This window comes from Cervus canadensis, chromosome 11 (assembly GCF_019320065.1).
Source record: "Cervus canadensis isolate Bull #8, Minnesota chromosome 11, ASM1932006v1, whole genome shotgun sequence".
In the NCBI taxonomy this organism is placed as follows: domain Eukaryota; kingdom Metazoa; phylum Chordata; class Mammalia; order Artiodactyla; family Cervidae; genus Cervus; species Cervus canadensis.
Window position 1 is genome coordinate 15576187 of NC_057396.1, and position 19603 is coordinate 15595789.

The 19603-nt window shown below is 38.9% G+C and overlaps 2 protein-coding genes across 12 annotated transcripts in view; one reads left to right on the top strand and one right to left on the bottom strand.

The window, feature by feature from the left end:
• The window catches only part of ATM (ATM serine/threonine kinase), a 144424-nt gene that overhangs the window by 119061 nt on the left and 5760 nt on the right, over positions 1-19603 (top strand). For all 3 annotated transcript variants that reach the window (XM_043482936.1, XM_043482939.1, XM_043482937.1), the window contains 5 exons: positions 3490-3639; positions 5640-5805; positions 7320-7406; positions 15323-15437; positions 16168-16231. In XM_043482936.1, coding sequence (XP_043338871.1) covers positions 3490-3639; positions 5640-5805; positions 7320-7406; positions 15323-15437; positions 16168-16231 — 582 coding nt within the window. The remainder of the gene's footprint in view (positions 1-3489; positions 3640-5639; positions 5806-7319; positions 7407-15322; positions 15438-16167; positions 16232-19603) is intronic.
• The window catches only part of LOC122450587 (60S ribosomal protein L17-like), a 28692-nt gene continuing 10427 nt past the window's right edge, over positions 1339-19603 (bottom strand). The window contains exons 1-5 of one of the 9 annotated variants that reach the window (XR_006272136.1): positions 11736-11746; positions 10763-10770; positions 5767-5772; positions 5240-5380; positions 1339-1370 (exon numbers count right to left, since the gene is read on the bottom strand). Coding sequence is in view for 6 of the 9 variants with exons in the window: in XM_043482960.1 (XP_043338895.1) it covers positions 4964-5518 (555 nt within the window). In the remaining 3 variants the exon portion in view is untranslated. Of the gene's footprint in view, positions 1371-4963; positions 5541-5766; positions 5773-8950; positions 8956-10762; positions 10771-10867; positions 10879-11735; positions 11747-19603 lie in introns of those variants that run through there. The other 8 variants (XR_006272135.1, XM_043482960.1, XM_043482956.1 and 5 more) reach the window with 8 other exon arrangements.

The window sequence follows — 19603 nt, forward strand, 5'->3', positions numbered from 1 at the left end:
GGGAGGAAGGCATTTAGAGGTATTTAAGCAGGAAGGAAGGTAAGTTGGAAAGACTATGAGATCTATTTGTTCATTTGTTCAGTAATTGTTTATTTACTTGTCTAGTGGTGTATTAGATACTCTACCAGGTGCTGGGGATATAAAAGTCATAAAACATAGTCTTAGTTCCTAAGAAGCTCATAGTCTACCAGGGGAAACAGACAAACAATTGCAATGCAGAGTGTTAAGTGCATTTTTGGAGAATGAAAAGAGCTGAAGATGAGGAATCATGCTTATCTTTAAGACCACTGGGGAAGACCCAGGCTGAGGGCAGGAACAGGCTCCAATGCTGCCTGGGGAGAGAAAAGGGAGAGACTTGGCCACCAACTCCCAGTGGACCTTCAATACAAGGCCATCACCCCAGGGTCACTGTGACTTACTGGAGCAAGTGGAGCCTCCTGGGCCAGGGTTCTTCTAGCTCCTTTTTCATTGTACACTAACAGGCAGCCAGAACCTGTTCCATTGTTGCCTACCAAAATGCCTGTGATCTAGCACTGCTCCCGAGATTATGGCCCTGCCCCTAAAGAGAGGGCCTTGTTTTGGGAGCTTCGCGGCCCTGAGAGTGAGCACAGGCTCGGGAAGGATACACAGCGTGGGACTCACAATCACTGGGCTCCTTCTGCCTGGAGACAGTTTAACATCTGAGGGAGGATGGGGAGATAGGAGGGACCAGCCCTCTCCGCCCTGCCTCATTTGCTCCTATAAGAAAAGTGATGAGTAGCCTGAGACCCTTGGTACCAGGGCCTATTCTGTGCCCATGATCCTTGGCAAACCCTTCCACTCACCCCTTTAACCAGGGTGGGTGGGTACAGGGCAAAAGGAAGCCTGAAGCCCTGAAAAAGGCTTTAAAACACAAATGTTTTGCAAAGGCTCCTCTTAGGAACTTCAGGGCATGGCTCCTGTTCTACCAGGCTCCAGGGCTTAGGCCTGTCAACATCTGGGAGCTTAGGGTCTTTGGATCTGAGCAGCAGTGTTTTCCTAAGGCTGAGCCCCACCAACTAGCTCATCCAGAACTAGCCTCATTTTGGTATCTTTGAGACAGGGTGCTGGCCCTGAGCCTGCTCATCTAGAGAGGACAGTCATAAAGGGTTCAAGGCCCAGACTCTCTAAAAACTGAGGGGGAGCCCACATAGGAGGGGCATGCACCCTGCTGTGGGATCGCAGCTGCTGGGGACCGCTTCAGGGGGAGGGCAGGGGGGCAGGAGACAGTAGGGGTATGCGCAGGCAAGGGGTGGGGAGTGGTGGCTGAGGACTGAAGCACTGAATGCCGATTTTGTTTCACTGCAGGGCTTTTCACTTCCCTCTGCCTGTAATACTCTTTCTTCAGATCTCTGCATGAACTTTTCCCTTAGGTTATTATTCTTTCAGGCTTTTCTCCAATGTCACCTCTTCGGAGATGTCTTCTCTGACCATATAAAAAAGTATCTGTTACTTTTTTAAATGTCTGTTTTGTTCTGTTATACTTGTTATCTGGCATCATTAAATGCCTATTAGTGTGTGTGTTCCCACACCAGAACGAAGCTTTGTAAGGACATGTTCTTCATCTGCCTCATTGCTGCTCTCAGTGCCCTAGCATCATGTGTAAGACGTAATAGACTCTCAGAAAACATAGTTAATAAATTAATGAAATCTCTTCCATGTTAAGACACAACATAAAATAATAAAACATATTTGAGTATATTAAAATTTAAAATGTATAGAGTTAAAGACACTATAAAGACAGGTGGCTGAGAAAACAAATTTTTAAATGTTGATAACAAAAAGCGTTGTTATTAATAATAACAAGGGATTTATGTACAGAATATGGATATAGCTATTACAGACCAGTAATAAAAAGACAAGCCATGAAAGAGAAAAAAAAGGGTGACGAATACAAACAGACAGTTCACAAGAAGAAAACATTTGAATAGCCAATGAGCCTATTAAATTGTACTCAGCTTTCCTGGGAATCTGGAAAATACAAATGAAAACCACAATAAGATACTATTACACACCTCTTGGATTGGCAAAATGTGGAAGTCTTGATAAATACTACATGTTAGGAGGTTATAGAATAGACTCTGCTAATGGGTATAGAAATTGGTAAAACTACTTTGGATAGTTATTTGCCAGTATATGTTAACTAAGTTGAAGATGCATGTCCCAAATGGCCCAGCTCTTCAATGTCCAGGTACATGTATACCCTAGAAAAACTGAAATATATTCATTACTAGACTAATTCATAGCACTAATTCACTAATTCATAGCAGCATTGGGGAAATCTGGAAACAATGTAAATATTAATCAGTCTTCCAATTGTATAAATTGGATAATTATGGTATATTTATACAATGCAGAGTTGTTAAAACAAATGAGTTAGGGTTAAATGTACTAACATAGTTAAAGGTATTAATAAAATAGTGTTGATTGAGAAAAAAGCAATTGCAAAACATACATGTAGTATAAATATTTAAAGCTTACAGTTACATATATATACTGTGCTGTGCTGAATTGCTTCAGTTGTTTCTCACTCTGTGCAGCCCTATGGACTGCAGCCTTCCAGGCTCCTCTGTCCATGGAATTCTCCAGGCAAGAATACTGGAGTGAGTTGCCATGCCGTCCTCCAGGGGACCTTCCCTAGCCAGGGATTGAAACCACAGCTCCTGTGCCTCCTGCGTTGGAGGCAGATTCTTTACTGCTGAGCCACCAGGGAAGCCCTACATATATGTATATATATATAAAGCTTTGAAATAAAAGTACTGTATACCCCAAAATATGTGAACATGATAAGCAAGGTAGCCGTCATCTTGTTGGTATGGAGGGGCACAGGGTCAGTGAGGAGTACAAAGGGAGTTTTGTCTCTTTCCCAGCAAATAAGAAAAATCTTATATTTCATAAAGCTGTTTAGTAGGTAAAAGGGTGTTTATATTATTTTATACTTTTATGTATATTTATAATGTCATAATTTTTAATCATTTTAATCTTTCTAGTAAAAGTGCTCATTTTACAGTATGTTTAAGAATACATTTCCTCTTGGTGTAGCTAATGAGACTACAAAGCAAGAATACATACACTTTCAATTATTAAAGTATACCCAAATTAAGACTACATTTGATGTCTTCCAAAGTGAAATTCTTTGAATTTGATATTAAAGTTGTAAGGAAAGCAAAGTGCTAGAGGGAGTAACCTTAGTATGGCTTGGTCAGTCACAGATGATGAGTACAATTAACAGGATTGACCCCTCAGAAAATCCTGAAAATTGAGAGAAGAGCAGGTTCTTAGAAGTCTAAGCATCAGGCTAGAAAATCTTACTGTTTGAGCTCATTTATTTTCAGTTGCTTTCTTCCTATGGACAGAAAAGTAGTAATGCAACTTGAAAAAATGCTTCACACTGACTCTGATAATTAAATAATCTTCACATGCTCTTTAACGCCTATCCATAATCAAAAGGTATTTAATCTGTAACTTCAGGTGGTTCCCCTTTCTCAGCGAAGCGGTGTTCTTGAATGGTGCACAGGAACTGTCCCTATTGGTGAATTTCTTGTTAACAATGAGAATGGTGCTCATAAAAGATACAGGCTGAAGGATTTCAGTGCCAATTACTGCCAAAAGAAAATGATGGTGAGTAACATTCAAACACATATGTTATTGCAAGATTATCTGGTAGCTTATTAAAATTGACAGTTATCAAATATTTTGGAATGTAAAAAGTTTTAATTTCATCAGGTAATTGTATAAGACAGTATGCTTACTAGAATGAAAGTTTGTGTGAATGAAAAAGGGAAGTTTTTAAACTATGTTGTACCAACCCTTGTCAGATGACAGTGTTTGCCAGTTTGCTTCCAATTTGGGGCAAGGTAATTCTTAACAAACAAAATACTAACTAAAACCAAAAAAGAAAAAGTTATGAAAGAGAGAGAGACCTTCCAAGACTTTTGCCACATCACATCACACTGGCCATCTGATGTGACATTCATTGACCCAATCAGTGACATTTATTGAATGTCTCCTCTTTATTGGGTTCTATGGTAGGACTTCACAAATATGAGTAATTACTATCATACTTATCCCATTTTAAGATGAAAAGAAGTTCTGAGAATTTAGCTTCCTCCAGGTCAGTGAACTAATAAATAATGGCACAAAGATTTAAACCTTGTCTGTCCAACTCTAAAATCTATTTACTTTTTCTTTTGTTGTGCTTTCTGTTACACATTTTTAAAAAATGTATGGTAAAGCACTATAGGGATTGTGATGGAAGGGTTTGTGTAGGGACAGAGGACGAAGTGATCAGTTCTACCTGGGACAGGAAAGAGTGGAGAGAATCAGATTCAAGACTTGGTAGTCCAGTGGTTAAGAACCGATCTTCCAAAGCAAGGGATGTGGATTTGATCCCTGGTCTGCCCTCTAAAAATGTCTGAGCAATCAGAGGAGACAGTTAAAAGCTCATCAACTTTGTCCTACATGCTGATGGGCAACTAAGCCCATGTGCCACAGCTAGAGGGAAGCCCTCTTGCTACAATGAAAGATCCTGTGTACTGCAACTAAGAGCTCACCCGCCAAATAAATAATAGACAAATATTTATTTTAAAAAAAGACTTCATAGAGGAGATGGTGTTTGAGGTGAGTTTTATAAATGAATTGGTTTTCCAGGAAGAAGGAACACAGAAGCAAAAGGGAAGGAGGCACGGACAGGCAGGTAAAGATGGCATAGGCTTAGTTTTTGAGGAGGGATAGATGAGACTGAAGCAGTAGTCATTAGTCAAAAAGTGGAGGGTTGCTTCATGAACTGTTAAGAAATTTGCACTTTATCCTGTAAGCAATAGAGAACCCTTGAGAAATTTGTTATTAATTGCTGCTCTGACCAGACTTGTAGCTTTGTGTGTGTGTGTGTGCTTAGTCACTTAGTCACTTCATGACTTTTATTTGCATTTATTTTCTGTGGCATTTATTCCCAGGCCATAAGTTTTTGTTTCTTCAGTTTCTTCTGGGATATCTTTTTCTTCTGTGCAACCTCCTCTTCTGGTTTAGGAACAGTCTGTTCTTTTTCAGTAAGGATCATCTCAATGTGGCAGGGAGAGCTCATGTAGGGGTTGATACGACCGTGAGCTCTGTAAGTCCTGCGCCGCATCCTGGGGGCTTTGTTCACTTGGATGTGCTCAATGACCAGAGAATCTACATCTAAGCCTATAAGTTCAGCATTACTCTCTGCATTTTTGAGCACATGTAGTAAAAATTCAGCACTCTTTTTGGGCCACCGACCCTGCGTCCAGCCCCACTGTTTGGCCTGTGCACACCTACCAACTCCACCGTTGTAACAACGGAATGGCACACACTGCTTCTTTAAAGTGACATCCTTCAGATACTTGGTGGCTTTTCGAATATGCATACCCTTTATGGCCTGGGCAGTTTCACGAGTGTTCTTAAAGTGAACACGAAGATTTGAACCTCTTGATTTGCATGATTTTGTGGCGTTTTCTGGGTCGAGTGAATAGCACACCATTTTTAGGGGTCAGCTCAGGCCGCTTACGGGAAAAAGCTGTACCATTTTCTTATTGAAACTCCTAGTACATATTAGTTGAACACAGTACTGAGAAAACAGTTTTATATTTTATCTATTAAAGGATGTGCAGAAAAAGTCTTTTGAAGAGAAATATGAAGCTTTCGTGGAGATTTGCCAAAATTTTCAACCAGTTTTCCGTTACTTCTGCATGGAAAAATTCTTGGATCCAGCAGTGTGGTTTGAGAAACGATTGGCTTATACTCGGAGTGTGGCTACTTCTTCTATTGGTAATCTTCTTATACATTTTAGTAGATTCAGCACTTCCTACATTCTATGTTACAGGGAGATGATGATGGTGATCGTGGTTTTTACCAAGCCACCATCATTAGATCATTGTGTTTCTTGTTGATCCTGATTCTTAGCTTCTAAATATAGCTCTTCTTATTTTGACAGGAAAGAATTTCTTTTTTTCCAGGAAGAGAAAGAAGACTGATTATTTTTCTTCTTTACTTTATAATGAATATGTCTTATTTTCTCTTCCTTCAATGTATTATTTTCTGGGATTTTCTTTGGAAAATAATAAAACTCATGATAATTCCATTTATTTCCTTTAATTGTTACTGGTCTTTTGCATTCAGCCTTTATAATACTATGATATTAACACCCAATGATTGATTCTGTTTAATAGGAATAGGAATAATGATATATATTTAAATATTCTGTGTACAATATATATTCTGACTTTTTAATTTCTAAGAGTTTGGAATTAACAGTTAATTAGCACTTAATAACATCTTAGAGTATAGAAACTAACAGGAATATATCAGTGATCTATTGTTTTTAATAAAAGAACACTTTTCATCACTTAGATACAATATATCAGGAAGGCAGGACATGTATGTTTTGAAAAGTTTCTGGGTAATAATGAAGCCCTCTTTTTTTCTATATTGAGAATCATTAATCTGATTCTGCTAATTTAGTTTATGAACAGGAAAGTAGACCCAGTTAATGACAGAGCTAGCCATGCATCAGGCATCCTGACACTCTGTTCACTATTTTTTCTGTAACATATCTCATGGTGTTTTTCATTAGGTTAAAAACATTTCAAAGCATGCTATCATCTGTCTTAAAAATAGAAATGTAGTTTTTCCTGGATATATACCTGATTAAATTAATTAATGATTAATTTGTGTTAAATATAATTCATCAAGCAGAAGAAAGTTTCACTGAAGAATGAAGAACTTACCCATAGGCATCTCAATTTAAAAGTATACTTAATAAATATTTGAGTATATTTAATGCACTGCTTTGGTAAATAATAGGTCTCAATTTTAACCACACTTATTTTTATAAGTACAAATATTTTAATATATGTACATATTAGTAAAGGGAAAATTTTTTTATTTTTTAAATTTATTTTAAAAATTTTTTTAGTTGTGATACATGGACTCAGTTGCTCCACGGCATAGGGCATATGGGATCTTCCCAGATCAGGGATTGAACTCGTGTCTCCTGCGTTGGCAGGGAGATTTTTTATCGCTGAGCCAGCAGGGAAGCCAGCAGGGGAAAATTTTTTTAAACAAATCATCTAGGATTTGTAAAATGCTGTATAAATTAAAATAGCTGGCAAGATTTGACTTAAACTGAGCATGGCCAAAAGGAAATGTACAAAATGTACAAAATTTCCTTTAGTAGGCAAAAAAGCCTAATAGTCAATAGTATTAGTTCAAATTATGGCTAATTGTGTTATAGAAATAGATGATATCAGTGATTTCAGGTGTTTTTTTTTTTTTTTTTCTAGTTGGTTACATACTTGGACTTGGTGATAGACATGTACAGAATATCTTGATAAATGAGCAGTCAGCAGAACTTGTACATATAGATTTAGGTAAGTAACCAAAGATATATTTCTTTGTTCAGTAAATATTTGGTCATCAAGAAATTTTTGTTGTTGTTTGCCTACCAGATTGCAAGTATGAAAGAGAGACGGATATATCAAAACAATAAATATTGTTTATTTAAAAAAAAAAAAGCTTAAACACAGTGATACTGGAGGGAGTAGCTAATTCTGCTTCAGATAATGAGTGACATTTAAGCCAGGTCAAAGAGAAAGAAAGGATAATCTAGAAAGAAGATAGAGCAGATAATGAAGGGAAGGATATTGAAGATATAGCATGTTGTAGGAATGGTGAGAAATTAAGTGTGGCTGGAATGAAGTTCGTATGTAGTTGAGTAGCTTGAGATATAGACTGGTTTATAAAAAACCAGGCCAAGAAGTTTCAACTTAATCTTTTAAACAATGGAAAGTGAATGAAGATATATTTGATCAGGACATAATCCTGTTTATTGGAAAGATAATTTGGAGAACAGTGTTAGCAGTAGGAATACAAGTTAGGGGAGATTATAATAGTTTAGACAAGAGATGATTTGGACTAAAGTTGTATAGACCAATGAGATTGGATTTAGGGACATTTTTGTAGTAATTTTGCACCAAGTGATATAAGATGTGGAAACAATGGGAGAGAGGACTCCAAGATAATTGAAGCTTCTAAATAAGGAAAACAGCAGGTTTTGTGGAAAATAAGAAACTGGTGAGCTTAGTTTTGTGTGTAGTTTTGAGGTATTAATGGCATTTCCAGGATAAGTAGGCAGTTTAATATATAGGAAAGTAAAGATGTTGAAAATAGTAAGAGATGTAGAACTTTAAGCAAATAGATTACAGTTAGTCACTGGACTAGAGGAGGTTCTAATCTTCTACATCACTCTTGATGAAGAGGACTAAGGATAGAATTGTAAGGAATACCAACATTCAAAAGTCTGAGTCTTGGATATTCCCCAGTGGTCCAGTGGTCAGGACTCAGCGCTCTCACTGCCCAGGGCCCAGGCTCATTTCCTGGTTGGGGAACAAAGATCCCACAAGCTGCACAGCACGGCCCAAAAGAAAGCAGGGGAAGAAAAAGGCTGAGTCAGAAAAAAAATGAGGAATAATCAGCAAGTAATAGAATCATAGAAACTAGAAGTAGGGCTATCTTGGTAGCCAAGAGAGAATAAAGTTTCATGGAGGAAGAAGCACTGTGCTCAGTAGTATCTGATGCAGAAAGGTCAAATAAGATGAATGCTGAAAATAGGCCTTTAAACTTAATTAATCAATCTTAGTAAACTTTGGATAGAATGGAGGAAGTGAGGCTGTGAAAAGGCAAGGATTGAACGGAAGTTAAGGACATGTAGGCTAATAATGTGGAACTGTTCTGCAAGTTTAGAAGTAAGAGAAGAATGAAGAGAAATTTGCTGCAGAGATGGGAGGTACTTATTTGGTCCCCTCCCCCACCCATTTTTAGGATTTTGAGGTGTTTTTGTTCTTATTCATTTGCGCTCTCTCTTTTTTTGGCCACACTGCATGACTTGTAGGACCTTAATTCTCTGACCAGAGACCAAACCTGGGCCCTTGGCAGTGAGTGTGTGGTGTCCTAACCACTGAACTGCCAGAGAACTCGCTCATTTGCTTTCTTAAGTAATGAGTGGTACTTATAGGAGAGAGTCAAAGATAATTAAAATAGCAACGGAAATCATAAAGTATGAGTGTGGAGAGTTGGCTTTATACTGGAAGCATGTAGAAGAAGAAAGGATGAACACATTATCATTAGGAAAGTCTTTAGCCAGAGGGGAAAGAATTTGAGAAATTATATTTGCTATTCCATTTTCTCTGAGAACTGAAAAACATGTTTATTTGCTAAGAATTGGAGGGATGGTAATTGACCCTAAAAGAACAATAAAAATTTTTAAATGGGTACTGTGGAAATGAGACCACGAATTGACTAGAAAGGGATATGTAAGACTTGCCAAGTATTTTAAGGGATGCTTTCCTAAGATAATAATCCTAAATTTGTAGTGTCATCATATGATTTCTTCCAGAAGTCCTCAATATCCTTAGAGTTCTTTTTTTTTTTTTTTCTTTTTTTTTCCACTTATTTTTATTAGTTGGAGGCTAATTACTTTACAATATTGTAGTGGTTTTTGCCTTACATTGACATGAATCAGCCATGGATTTACATGTGTTCCCCATCCCAATCCCCCCTCCCGCCTCCCTCTCCATCCCATCCCTCTGGGTCTTCCCAGTGCACCAGCCCTGAGCACTTGTCTCATGCATCCAGCCTGGGCTGGTGATCTGTTTCACCCTTGATAGTATACTTGTTTCAATGCTGTTCTCTCTGAACATCCCACCCTCGCCTTCTCCCACAGAGTCCAAGAGTCTGTTCTGTACATCTGTGTCTCTTTTTCTGTTTTGCATATAGGGTTATCATTACCATCTTTTAAAATTCCATATATATGCATTAGTATCCTGTATTGGTCTTTATCTTTCTGGCTTACTTCACTCTGTATAATGGGCTCCAGTTTCATCCATCTCATTAGAACTGATTCCAATGAATTCTTTTTAATGGCTGAGTAATATTCCATGGTGTATATGTACCACAGCTTCCTTATCCATTCGTCTGCTGATGGGCATCTAGGTTGCTTCCATGTCCTGGCTATTATAAACAGTGCTGCGATGAACATTGGGGTACATGTGTCTCTTTCAGATCTGGTTTCCTCGGTGTGTATGCCCAGGAGTGGGATTGCTGGGTCATATAGCAGTTCTATTTCCAGTTTTTTAAGGAATCTCCACACCATTCTCCATAGTGGACTGTATTAGTTTGCATTCCCACCAACAGTGTAAGAGGGTTCCCTTTTCTCCACACCCTCTCCAGCATTTATTGCTTGTAGTCTTTTGGATAGCAGCCATTCTGACTGGTTAGAGTTAAGTTCTACTTTGAAATGGTAAGTATAGAGGAACAAAGGGCCAGGAAAATTTAAATTACTCTACTAGCAAGAGTAATCAACTTTGTAGGGAATACCCTGAGCTGCGTAGGGAAAGAAGAGAGACTAATAAACTAGAAATCTTGATGAGTTTGAAGGTTATTTAATAAGAATAAAGGGGTAGAGGAGAAGAGATTTTGATTAGAATGTAGAATTTAAGATTACTTAGGAAGTACTGTTTTAGGAGAAGATAAGTTTTATAGTCCAGATGTTCCAGCTAGATTTAGAAAAGGCAGAGGAATAAGAAATCAAATTGCCAACATCCATTGGGTCATAGAAAAAGCAAGAGAATTCCAGAAAAACATCTACTTCTGCTTCATTGACTATGATAAAAGCCTTTTACTGTGTGGATCACAACAAACTGGAAAATTTTTAAAAAGATGGGAATACAAGACCACCTTACCTGCCTCCTGAGAAATCTGTATGCAGGTCAAGAAGCAATAGTTAGAACTGGACATGGGACAATGGACTGGTTCCAAATTGGGAAAGGAGTACGTCAAGGCTGTATATTGTCACCCTGCTTATTTAACTTTATAGACAGAGTACATCATGGAAAATGCCAGGTTTGATGAAGCACAAGCTGGAATCCAGATCGCTGGGAGAAATATCAATAACCTCAGATATCCAGATGACACCACCCTTATGGCAGAAAGTGAAGAGGAACTAAAGAGCCTCTTGAAAGTGAAAGAGAAGAGTGAAAAAACTGGCTTAAAACTCAGTATTCAAAAAATGAAGATCATGGCATGCAGTCCCATCACTTCATACTAAATAGATGGGAAAAAATGGAAACAGTGACAGACTTTATTTTCTTGGGCTCCAAAATCACTGCAGATGGTGGCTGCAGCCATGAAATTAAAAGATGCTTGCTCCTTGGAAGAAAAGCTTTGACCAACCTAGACAGCATATTAAAAAACAGAAATATTACTTTGCCAGCAAAGATCTATCTGGTCAAAGCTATGGTTTTTCCAGTTCTCACATCTCCAGGATGTGAGAGTTGGACCATAAAGAAAGCTGAGTGCTGAAGAATTGATGTTTTTGAACTGTTGTGTTAGAGAAGACTCTTGAAAGTCCCTTAGACTGCAAGGAGATCAAACCAGTCAATCTAAAGGAAATCAACCCTAAATATTCATTGGAAGGACTGATGCTGAAGCTCCAATACTCCACCTGATGCGAAGAGCTGACTCATTGGAAAATACCCTGATGCTGGGAAAGATTGAAGGCAAGAGGAGAAGGGGATGACAGAGGATGAGATGGTTGGATGGCATCACTGACTCGATGGACATGAGTCTGAGCAAGCTCCAGGAGTTGGTGATGGGCAGGGAAGCCTGGCATGCTGCAATCCATGGCGTCGCAGAGAGTTGACACGACTGAACTGAACTGAACTGAGGTTTTATAGTGTAAGTTTTTGCTTAGCAGTTTGCTAAGAGAGAGTAAAACTGAATTTCATTAGAACAGATAAGTTCAAGGATATTATATGATTTTCCCCAGAACGAATTCCAGAGTTAGGACAGAGAGGAAGATCGTGAGCTAGATCCATGTCAACGTTCAATGAATTTGAGAGTAATTCTTAGAAGCTGGGAGATAGTAAATATGAGAATGAGTGGAGTTGTTAGAGCCTGAATGTGGGAATTCAGTAGAGGAGTGAAATTTTGCATGAGAATGAAAGAACAGTGGTCTGGAAGGGGCAAAGTAGAGATAGTAGTATGCCAACCTATGTTCAGGCCATGATGCTAAAGGCATCTATAAATGAGAAAGGTAAATTGGTATAGCTACTTTGTGATACTGTTCAGCATTATCTGCTAAAGCTGGGAGTTGTGACCCAGCAATTCCGCTGCAGTAGAAATGCACACCATGTATATAAGAATGTTCATAGTAGTACTATTCATAATACCCCAGACTAGAAATAGCCCTAACCCCCATCACAAATAGAATGAGTGAATAGTCCATAATCACACCACCCTGAATGCATCCAGTCTTGTCTGATCTTGAAAGCTAAGCAGGCTTGGGCCTGGTTAGTACTTGGATAGGAAAATGGACGAATCAATTTTATTGTATTCATAAAATGAAATACTATATAATAATGAGATTGAATGAACTATAGCCACACACAACATGGAAAACTCACAAATACAATATTAAGTGAAAGAATCTAGGTACAAAAGAATATATACTATATAATACTGATAAAATTAATCTACAGTATTAGAAGTCAGGATAGTGGTAACCCTTTGAAGAGGTGGTTCATGATTGTTAGGGAGATGGGGTGGGTCTTCTGGAATGCTGGTTACGTAGGTTTGTTTTGTAAAATCTCAATATCCATACACTTGAATGACTTTGTTAATTGATTCACTTTTCTGTGTGTCTCTCTTTGACTATCCATTGCTGCATAAGAAACCACTCTATATTTAGTAGCTTAAAACTACTACTATTATCTCTCATCGTCTATGGGTTGACTGGACTCAGCTGGACAGTTCTCACTTAGGATCTTTCATGCTATTGTAGTCAGAACCTGGGGCTGAATTTGCCTTAGGGTTAAACTGGGCCAGTGTCTAGGATGGCTTCTTACACATCTGATGCTTCATTGCTCCTCCATGTGGCCTCTCTGTATAGCAAAGTAACCTGAACTTTTTTTGTGTATGTGATTAAAAGTACATTAGTTTATTTTTTTTTAAAGTAGTTCTCCCTAAGATTTGTTCATCTTTGCCTGAGGTCTTTTGTTTTTTTTTAATTGAAGGATAATTACCTTACAGTGTTAACGTTGGTTTCTACCAAACATCAACATGAATCAGCCATATAACCTGAATTTCTTATAACACATCTCAGGGCTCTAAGAGGAAGGAAGTGGAAGTTAAGGGCTAGCATGCAACTGGCACAGTGTCACTTCTGCTATATTCTAAATCATAATAATGTCATAGTACCCATCCATATTCTCCCCTCTCTTTCTGGGACTCCAATAACAATATATTAGACCATCACACTGTAACATATATTCTGTTTACCTCCTTGTCTATATTTTTCAAACCTTGTTTTTCCTCCAACTCACCCATGGTGTCAGTGGAAACCATGCAGGAAGCCTGTACTTCAGTCTCACCCAGCTATAGCAAGGAACCCCCTGTCCTCTTGGATGTCAGAGAAGGCAAAGTGAGGAATCTGGTCTTCTATCATCACTTAGCAGTTACTTCTGTGTGTGTCCAGAGTCTCGTTATGTAATATACAAAAAGGTTGATTTCAATTGAAAATCATTTGTCAGGAAAATCGTAGTTTGAATGAGAAACAATAAATATCAGCACTGAGATGACAAAGGATTATCTGAAAAAGATTTTAAAGCAGCCATCATAGAAATGCTTCAAGGAGCAATTTAAACATGTTTAAAAAACAAGTGAAAAGGTAGTAAGTCTCAGCATGGAAGCAGTCTCAGCATAAAAATAGGACATATGAAAGAACCAGGTGAAAATTTTAGAACAGTAAAATGCAGTACTTAAAATTTTAAAACTCAGTGGTTAAGCTCAAGAAGCAGAAGGAAGGATCAGTGAACATGAAGACAGAAGAGTAGAAATCATCCAGTATGACAACAGAGAAAGAAAAGGAGAAAATCTTCAGCAACTTGGGCTAGACAAAGAGTCCTTAGACTTGACACCTAAAGCATAGCCCCTAAGAACTCTCAAACTTCACCAGTATAAACAAAACAAAAACAGTTGTTAAATGGGTAAAAGGCATGAATAGACATTTCATCAAAGAAGATATGCAGTTAGTAAATTCAGCACACAAAAGGATACTTACCTATACCACAAATTATAGCAGATTTCTTCATAATAGCCCCAAATTGGAAGCAATCCAGATGTCCTTTAAATGGGCAAATGCTTAAGCAAAATGGTACATCCGTACCATGGAATACAACTCAGTATAGATGACAATTTGGATAATTCTTTTGAGAATTATGTTGAGTGAAAAACCAATCCCAAAAGGTTAGATACTGTTTAACTCCATTTATATAACATGCATGAAATTACAAAATTATAAAAATGGAAAACAGATCAGCGATTACTAGAAGAAGAGAGAGTAGGGGTAGGCCTTGGGAGGTAATTAGATGTGCCTAATATAGCATAAGCTAATATAGCAGAGCCCAAAAAATTGATGCTTTCAAACTGTGGTGCTGGAGAATACTCTTGAGAGTCCCTTGGACAGCAAGGAGATCAAACCAGTCAATCTTAAAGAAAGTTAACCCTGAATATTCATTGGAAGGACAGATGCTAAAGCTGAAGTTCTGATACTTTGGCCTCCTGATACGAACAACTGACTCATTGGAAAAGACCCTGATGTTGGGAAACATTGAAGGCAGAAGGAGAAGAGGGTAACAGAGGATGAGATGGTTGGATGTCATCATCAATTCAATGGACATGAACTTGGGCAAACTCTGGGAGATGGTGAGGGACAGGGAAGCCTAGTGTGCTGCAGTCCATGGGGTCATGAAGAGTCAGACAGCTTGGCGACTGAACAATAATATAGCACGAGAGATCCTTATAGTGATGGAAATATTCTATATCTTAATTGTATCAGTGTCAACATCCTGGTTGTAATATTGTACTGTAGTTTTTTGCAAGATGTTACCATTGGGGAAAAATGGGTAAAAGATATATATACATATCTTCTGCATTTTAAATTCTACCCTTCACTACCTTATTCTTAAAAGTCACCCTTTAATATAGATTTCTCTGATTGTATGTTAATAAATAATTTTTTAACTTGTTTTTTAAAATTTGAGGTTGATTTTTGTGGAGCATGTTGAAGATAAAGAAGGCAGGCAGAGCATAGAATAAATGCCTGTGTATTCTAGTACTGATTGACTATTGGTGGTTAATTATTTGGTGCCTCTGCAAAGTTCACAGGCCAGTTTAGAGGAAAGTAAATTAGCTATGTGACCTCCTAACCTCACTATATTTTTTAATTTAGGAGTTGCTTTTGAACAGGGCAAAATCCTTCCTACTCCTGAAACAGTTCCTTTTAGACTTACCAGAGATATTGTGGATGGGATGGGCATTACTGGTGTTGAAGGTGTTTTCAGAAGGTAAGCCAAATAAGGTAAGGTAGGGTAGATGATTTTTGGTGTCAAATTATTCAGATTATTGATTTCTAAAGATTGTAGAATGCATTGCTAGAATTACATTCCAGTGCTTTACTACTACTAAGGAAAAGACTATGGGTAGAAACAGTAATTTCCCCTTCCTTCAAACGACCTAGGATGTCACTCAATATAATACAAACACTATTCTCCCTTACTGCCTCTGAGCACAGCCTGCCTTTACTTTTCACACCTCTGTCCTAGCTAAATCTTTTTTTTTTTTTTTTGATCAGAACTTCTATTGGGTGCTCATTCTTGGGTGCATAATTTACCTTAAAGAAGCTTATGGTCTGATAGCAATTCCTGCCAACTTTACAGTTCCCTGTAGCTTTCCCAGCATAGGTCTACATACTCAATATTCTTTCTTTAGTCAACTTTTAACTTGGCAGACTCTAGTGAAAGTAAACTATTGATTACCATAATAATCAACTAAATGAAATGTTTCATAGTAGTACTACGTTATTCTTATAAATGCTAAGCTTATATTCACATACCTATTTATATTCTTTTCAGAAACATCTACTGAAAACTCACTCTACCAAGCACTGTGCTCTTTGAGATGTTAGTTTGGGAATTATTAACAAAAATAGTTTCAGCACAGTAGACAGGAATATATAGGAGATAAAGATATGTTGAAAATGTTGGTATAAAATTCATATTTACAATGTGTTTGTAGATGCTGTGAGAAAACCATGGAGGTAATGAGAAATTCTAAGGAAACACTGTTAACCATTGTAGAGGTAAAGTATATTATAAGGAAATTTTTATTTCTCTACCTAATAGACTGCTATCTTGTTAGCAGGGCGCTGATTTGAGGTTCAGTTCTTTGTTTTAAAGATGTGGGATGATACTGGCAGCAGGAGAGTTAATAGTGGTTTAGAAATGCCTTCAGTCCCCTCAGGTTTCCTGGAATGTACAGCACTGTAAGTAACCTTGAGTCTTCAATACATACATCAGTGCTGACAACTTAGTTATCTTGTATGGTATTATTTCCAGAATGGTTTCCTTTGGAGTTTTAAGAGAAATCAGTAAATTTTATCTCCTTTCCCTGCCCAGGTTCATAACCATGTAGTGAGACAGATGGAGATCAGAGTGTCAGCACTGTTACTGTGGGAACACGACCGAGGAGTGAGGGCCAATCTGGCTTGCTCCTGGCGCCACCTCAGTGCCTCTCTAATTTCTTAGCCTGGGGACAGACCACTGAGTGGGGTTTGGGCCTACAGGGTCTAAACACTCCATCAGGGTTGCTGCTTCATGTTGATCAGGGCAGAAAGGGAAGGAAGTCCAGCAAATTTCTAGTACTTATGACATTAATTCTACCCAAGTGAGAATTGAGTACCCGAGGCAGTCCTTTTCTCTCCTAGTACAGGGTATGGGGGGCAAGAGACCAGGAGAGTATCTCCGCAGAGAAACTTGGAAGTAGAATTGTTTTAAACAACACTTGTTGACCAAATTTGAACGTCTAGGGATGAGACAAGAACACTTGTATTTTATAAAAAACTCTCCTACTGGCAGCCAAGGTTGAGAATCTCTGTTAATTCACTGGCATTAACCATTAAACCTGTGATCAACAATGGGTGGAACTATATGCCAAGAAGGGTGAAATTAATAGTCTTTTAGGGTGGTCCTATGTCTGCAACCTTTATAAACCAAAGTCTTCTTTATAGATCTTTCAACTGCTGGTGGCAATAGATTTTTGGTACAAAGAGGGTTGAAATAGGTCCCAATGCTATGTTCATAAAATTAATTCCAAGGATGTGCTGTTCTCAAGGCTGGAAAAGCTTTCCTTTTTCCCATATTATGTTTATACATGATATCATTTATTACAGTTTGCCATTGATTCTGCAGCAAGAATAAACGATAACATGGATGTGTCAATAATGTAGAAGTCAAGATATAAAATTAAATTATCTTGCTTTTTTGCATTTAAGCCAAAAAAATATAAAATTTTCAAATTGATTTAAGATCCAAAGAAATTTAATATATTCCCCAGTATTTTATTCTGCTCAGTCTCAGTCAAAAGGTTTTTTGTGCCTGATAGATTTAGGGGTTCCTTTGGTATTTGAATCCTGAGTTACCACTTGGTGGGAGAGGGTAATTTCCTCAATGCCTCAGAAGTTTTACTGGTGAGTGCCAAATTGCTCAGGAACCTCATTGTTTAAAGAGTAGCAGAATATAAAATTAGATAGGTAAGAGTGGACAGATTATCTAGGGGTTCCTACACGAGTGTGAGTACTTTAGATTTTAGTGAGTAAGATGGAAACTGTTGGGGAGTTTCAGACTTGAGAAGTGATCTGCATCTCCACCTGCAATAACTGTGTAACATAAGCATTATAAGCTTTGTATATTTTACACTGATCTGCCTATTCTTTCCTCTATAAATCTGTCTGAATTTCCTCAAATTATTTGGTGTGGCTGTCCCAGTCTTCAAGAGTAGTTTCCCAATTGACCTCACTATGAACTTTGTATCTTCAGCTTTATCAGGGTACTTCGCAAGAGTTTTGCTGGATCCCAGTCCTCTGGAATGTTATTTTAGTCTACTCTTCTGTCATTATGTTTGCAAATTATTTTGGTATTCAAATACTGCTCCATATATAGATTCCAGAATGCCACCCATAGCACTAGACCTTTGGTTCTGAGGAGTTTTCAATAAATTATACCTTTTTTCTCCTACCCAAATTTGGAACTGAGTGAAAAAGAAAGAACCTTAAGAACAATATATAGAAGATGGCAATAGGACAGGGAGATAGATCACTTTCTCCCCCACAAATACATCAAAAGATCATTTGAATGTGGAACAACTTCCACAAAACAACTTCTGAACACTCGTGGAGGACACCAAACACCCAGAGAGGCAACCTAAAAGGAGATAGAACAAAAGATAAAAGACGAAAAGAGAGACAAAGGATTTAGGGATAGAGACCTGTCCTGGGGAGGGAGTTGTGAAGGAGAAGATTCCACACAATAACAGGAGGGATCAGTGGGGAGCTTTGGAATCTCAGAGGGCAACATGACCAGAAAATAAAACACCAAGAATACGCACCTAACTGCAGTTACCACAGAGAAATGGTTCAGATGCTTGTGTCTGCCCGCAGCAAGTAGGGGCTGGGCATGGAGGTGTGGGCTGGGTGTGGGCTGCATCGTTGGTCCTTAGGATAAGGACTGGGTTTAAATGGCCTGAGGACAATCTGAGGGGGCTAAAGGGGCATAGCAACCCTAACCATGGGAATGCCAGATAGACAAAAAAAAATGGACCTTTCCTGCAGGTAGGCTGTAACTGGCATGGTGACACTTGGCGTGCTCACAGAACAAAGGGTTGTGCCCTAGAGAATACCAAAGGAGAGCAGGCCTGCTGCTGTTTGCGACCCTCCCTTCCTGGTGGCAGAGAGGCAGGAGTGTGACAGCCAGAGGCAGAAGGCAAGGGGCCACTGCAGTCTCAGCCCCAAGATCACATCTCCCGCTAAACTGTGAACAGGCTGCCAGTCACTAACCACATCTTGCTGGGGTCCTGGACAGATCACATCGGCCTGGAGCGTCACAGCCTGAGACCAACTTTCCAGAAGAGACACATAGCACACCCGGGACTGTGCCCTGGTGGTGCACCTGGGAAACCAGGCGGCCAGGACTGGGCGGGTGCATGACTCATGGCCTACCTGGGACGGTGTGCTCATCGAGCGCCCGGTCACCTGAGCAGCTTGGACCTGGGAAGTCCTCAAAACGCAGGGTCCACTTGGGACAGTGCCCTCGTGGAGCACCTGGGAGCCTGAGCAGCGTGGACCCGGGAAGCACATGCCGCTTTGGGCTGCAGCAGACGCAGTGGGGTCCATCCACTGCGAGGACTCCCCACACATAACCACATACCAGCCAATTTTGTTTGCAGTGTCCCTTCCTCTCCACAGCACAACTGAGTGAGTGAGCGTGAATAAGTGGTCACCTTCACTTCCTCGTGTCAGGGCAGAGATTAGACACTGAAGAGACTTGCAAACAGAGGAAGCCAAGATAAGCAAAGAAGCCCTGTGGGTGGAGAAATCTCGAGGCTACTAAGAGGGGAACCAAAACCCAAAGGCAGGAGGCTCAACTCCAGAACTTTAGACCATCATAGAACTCCTGAT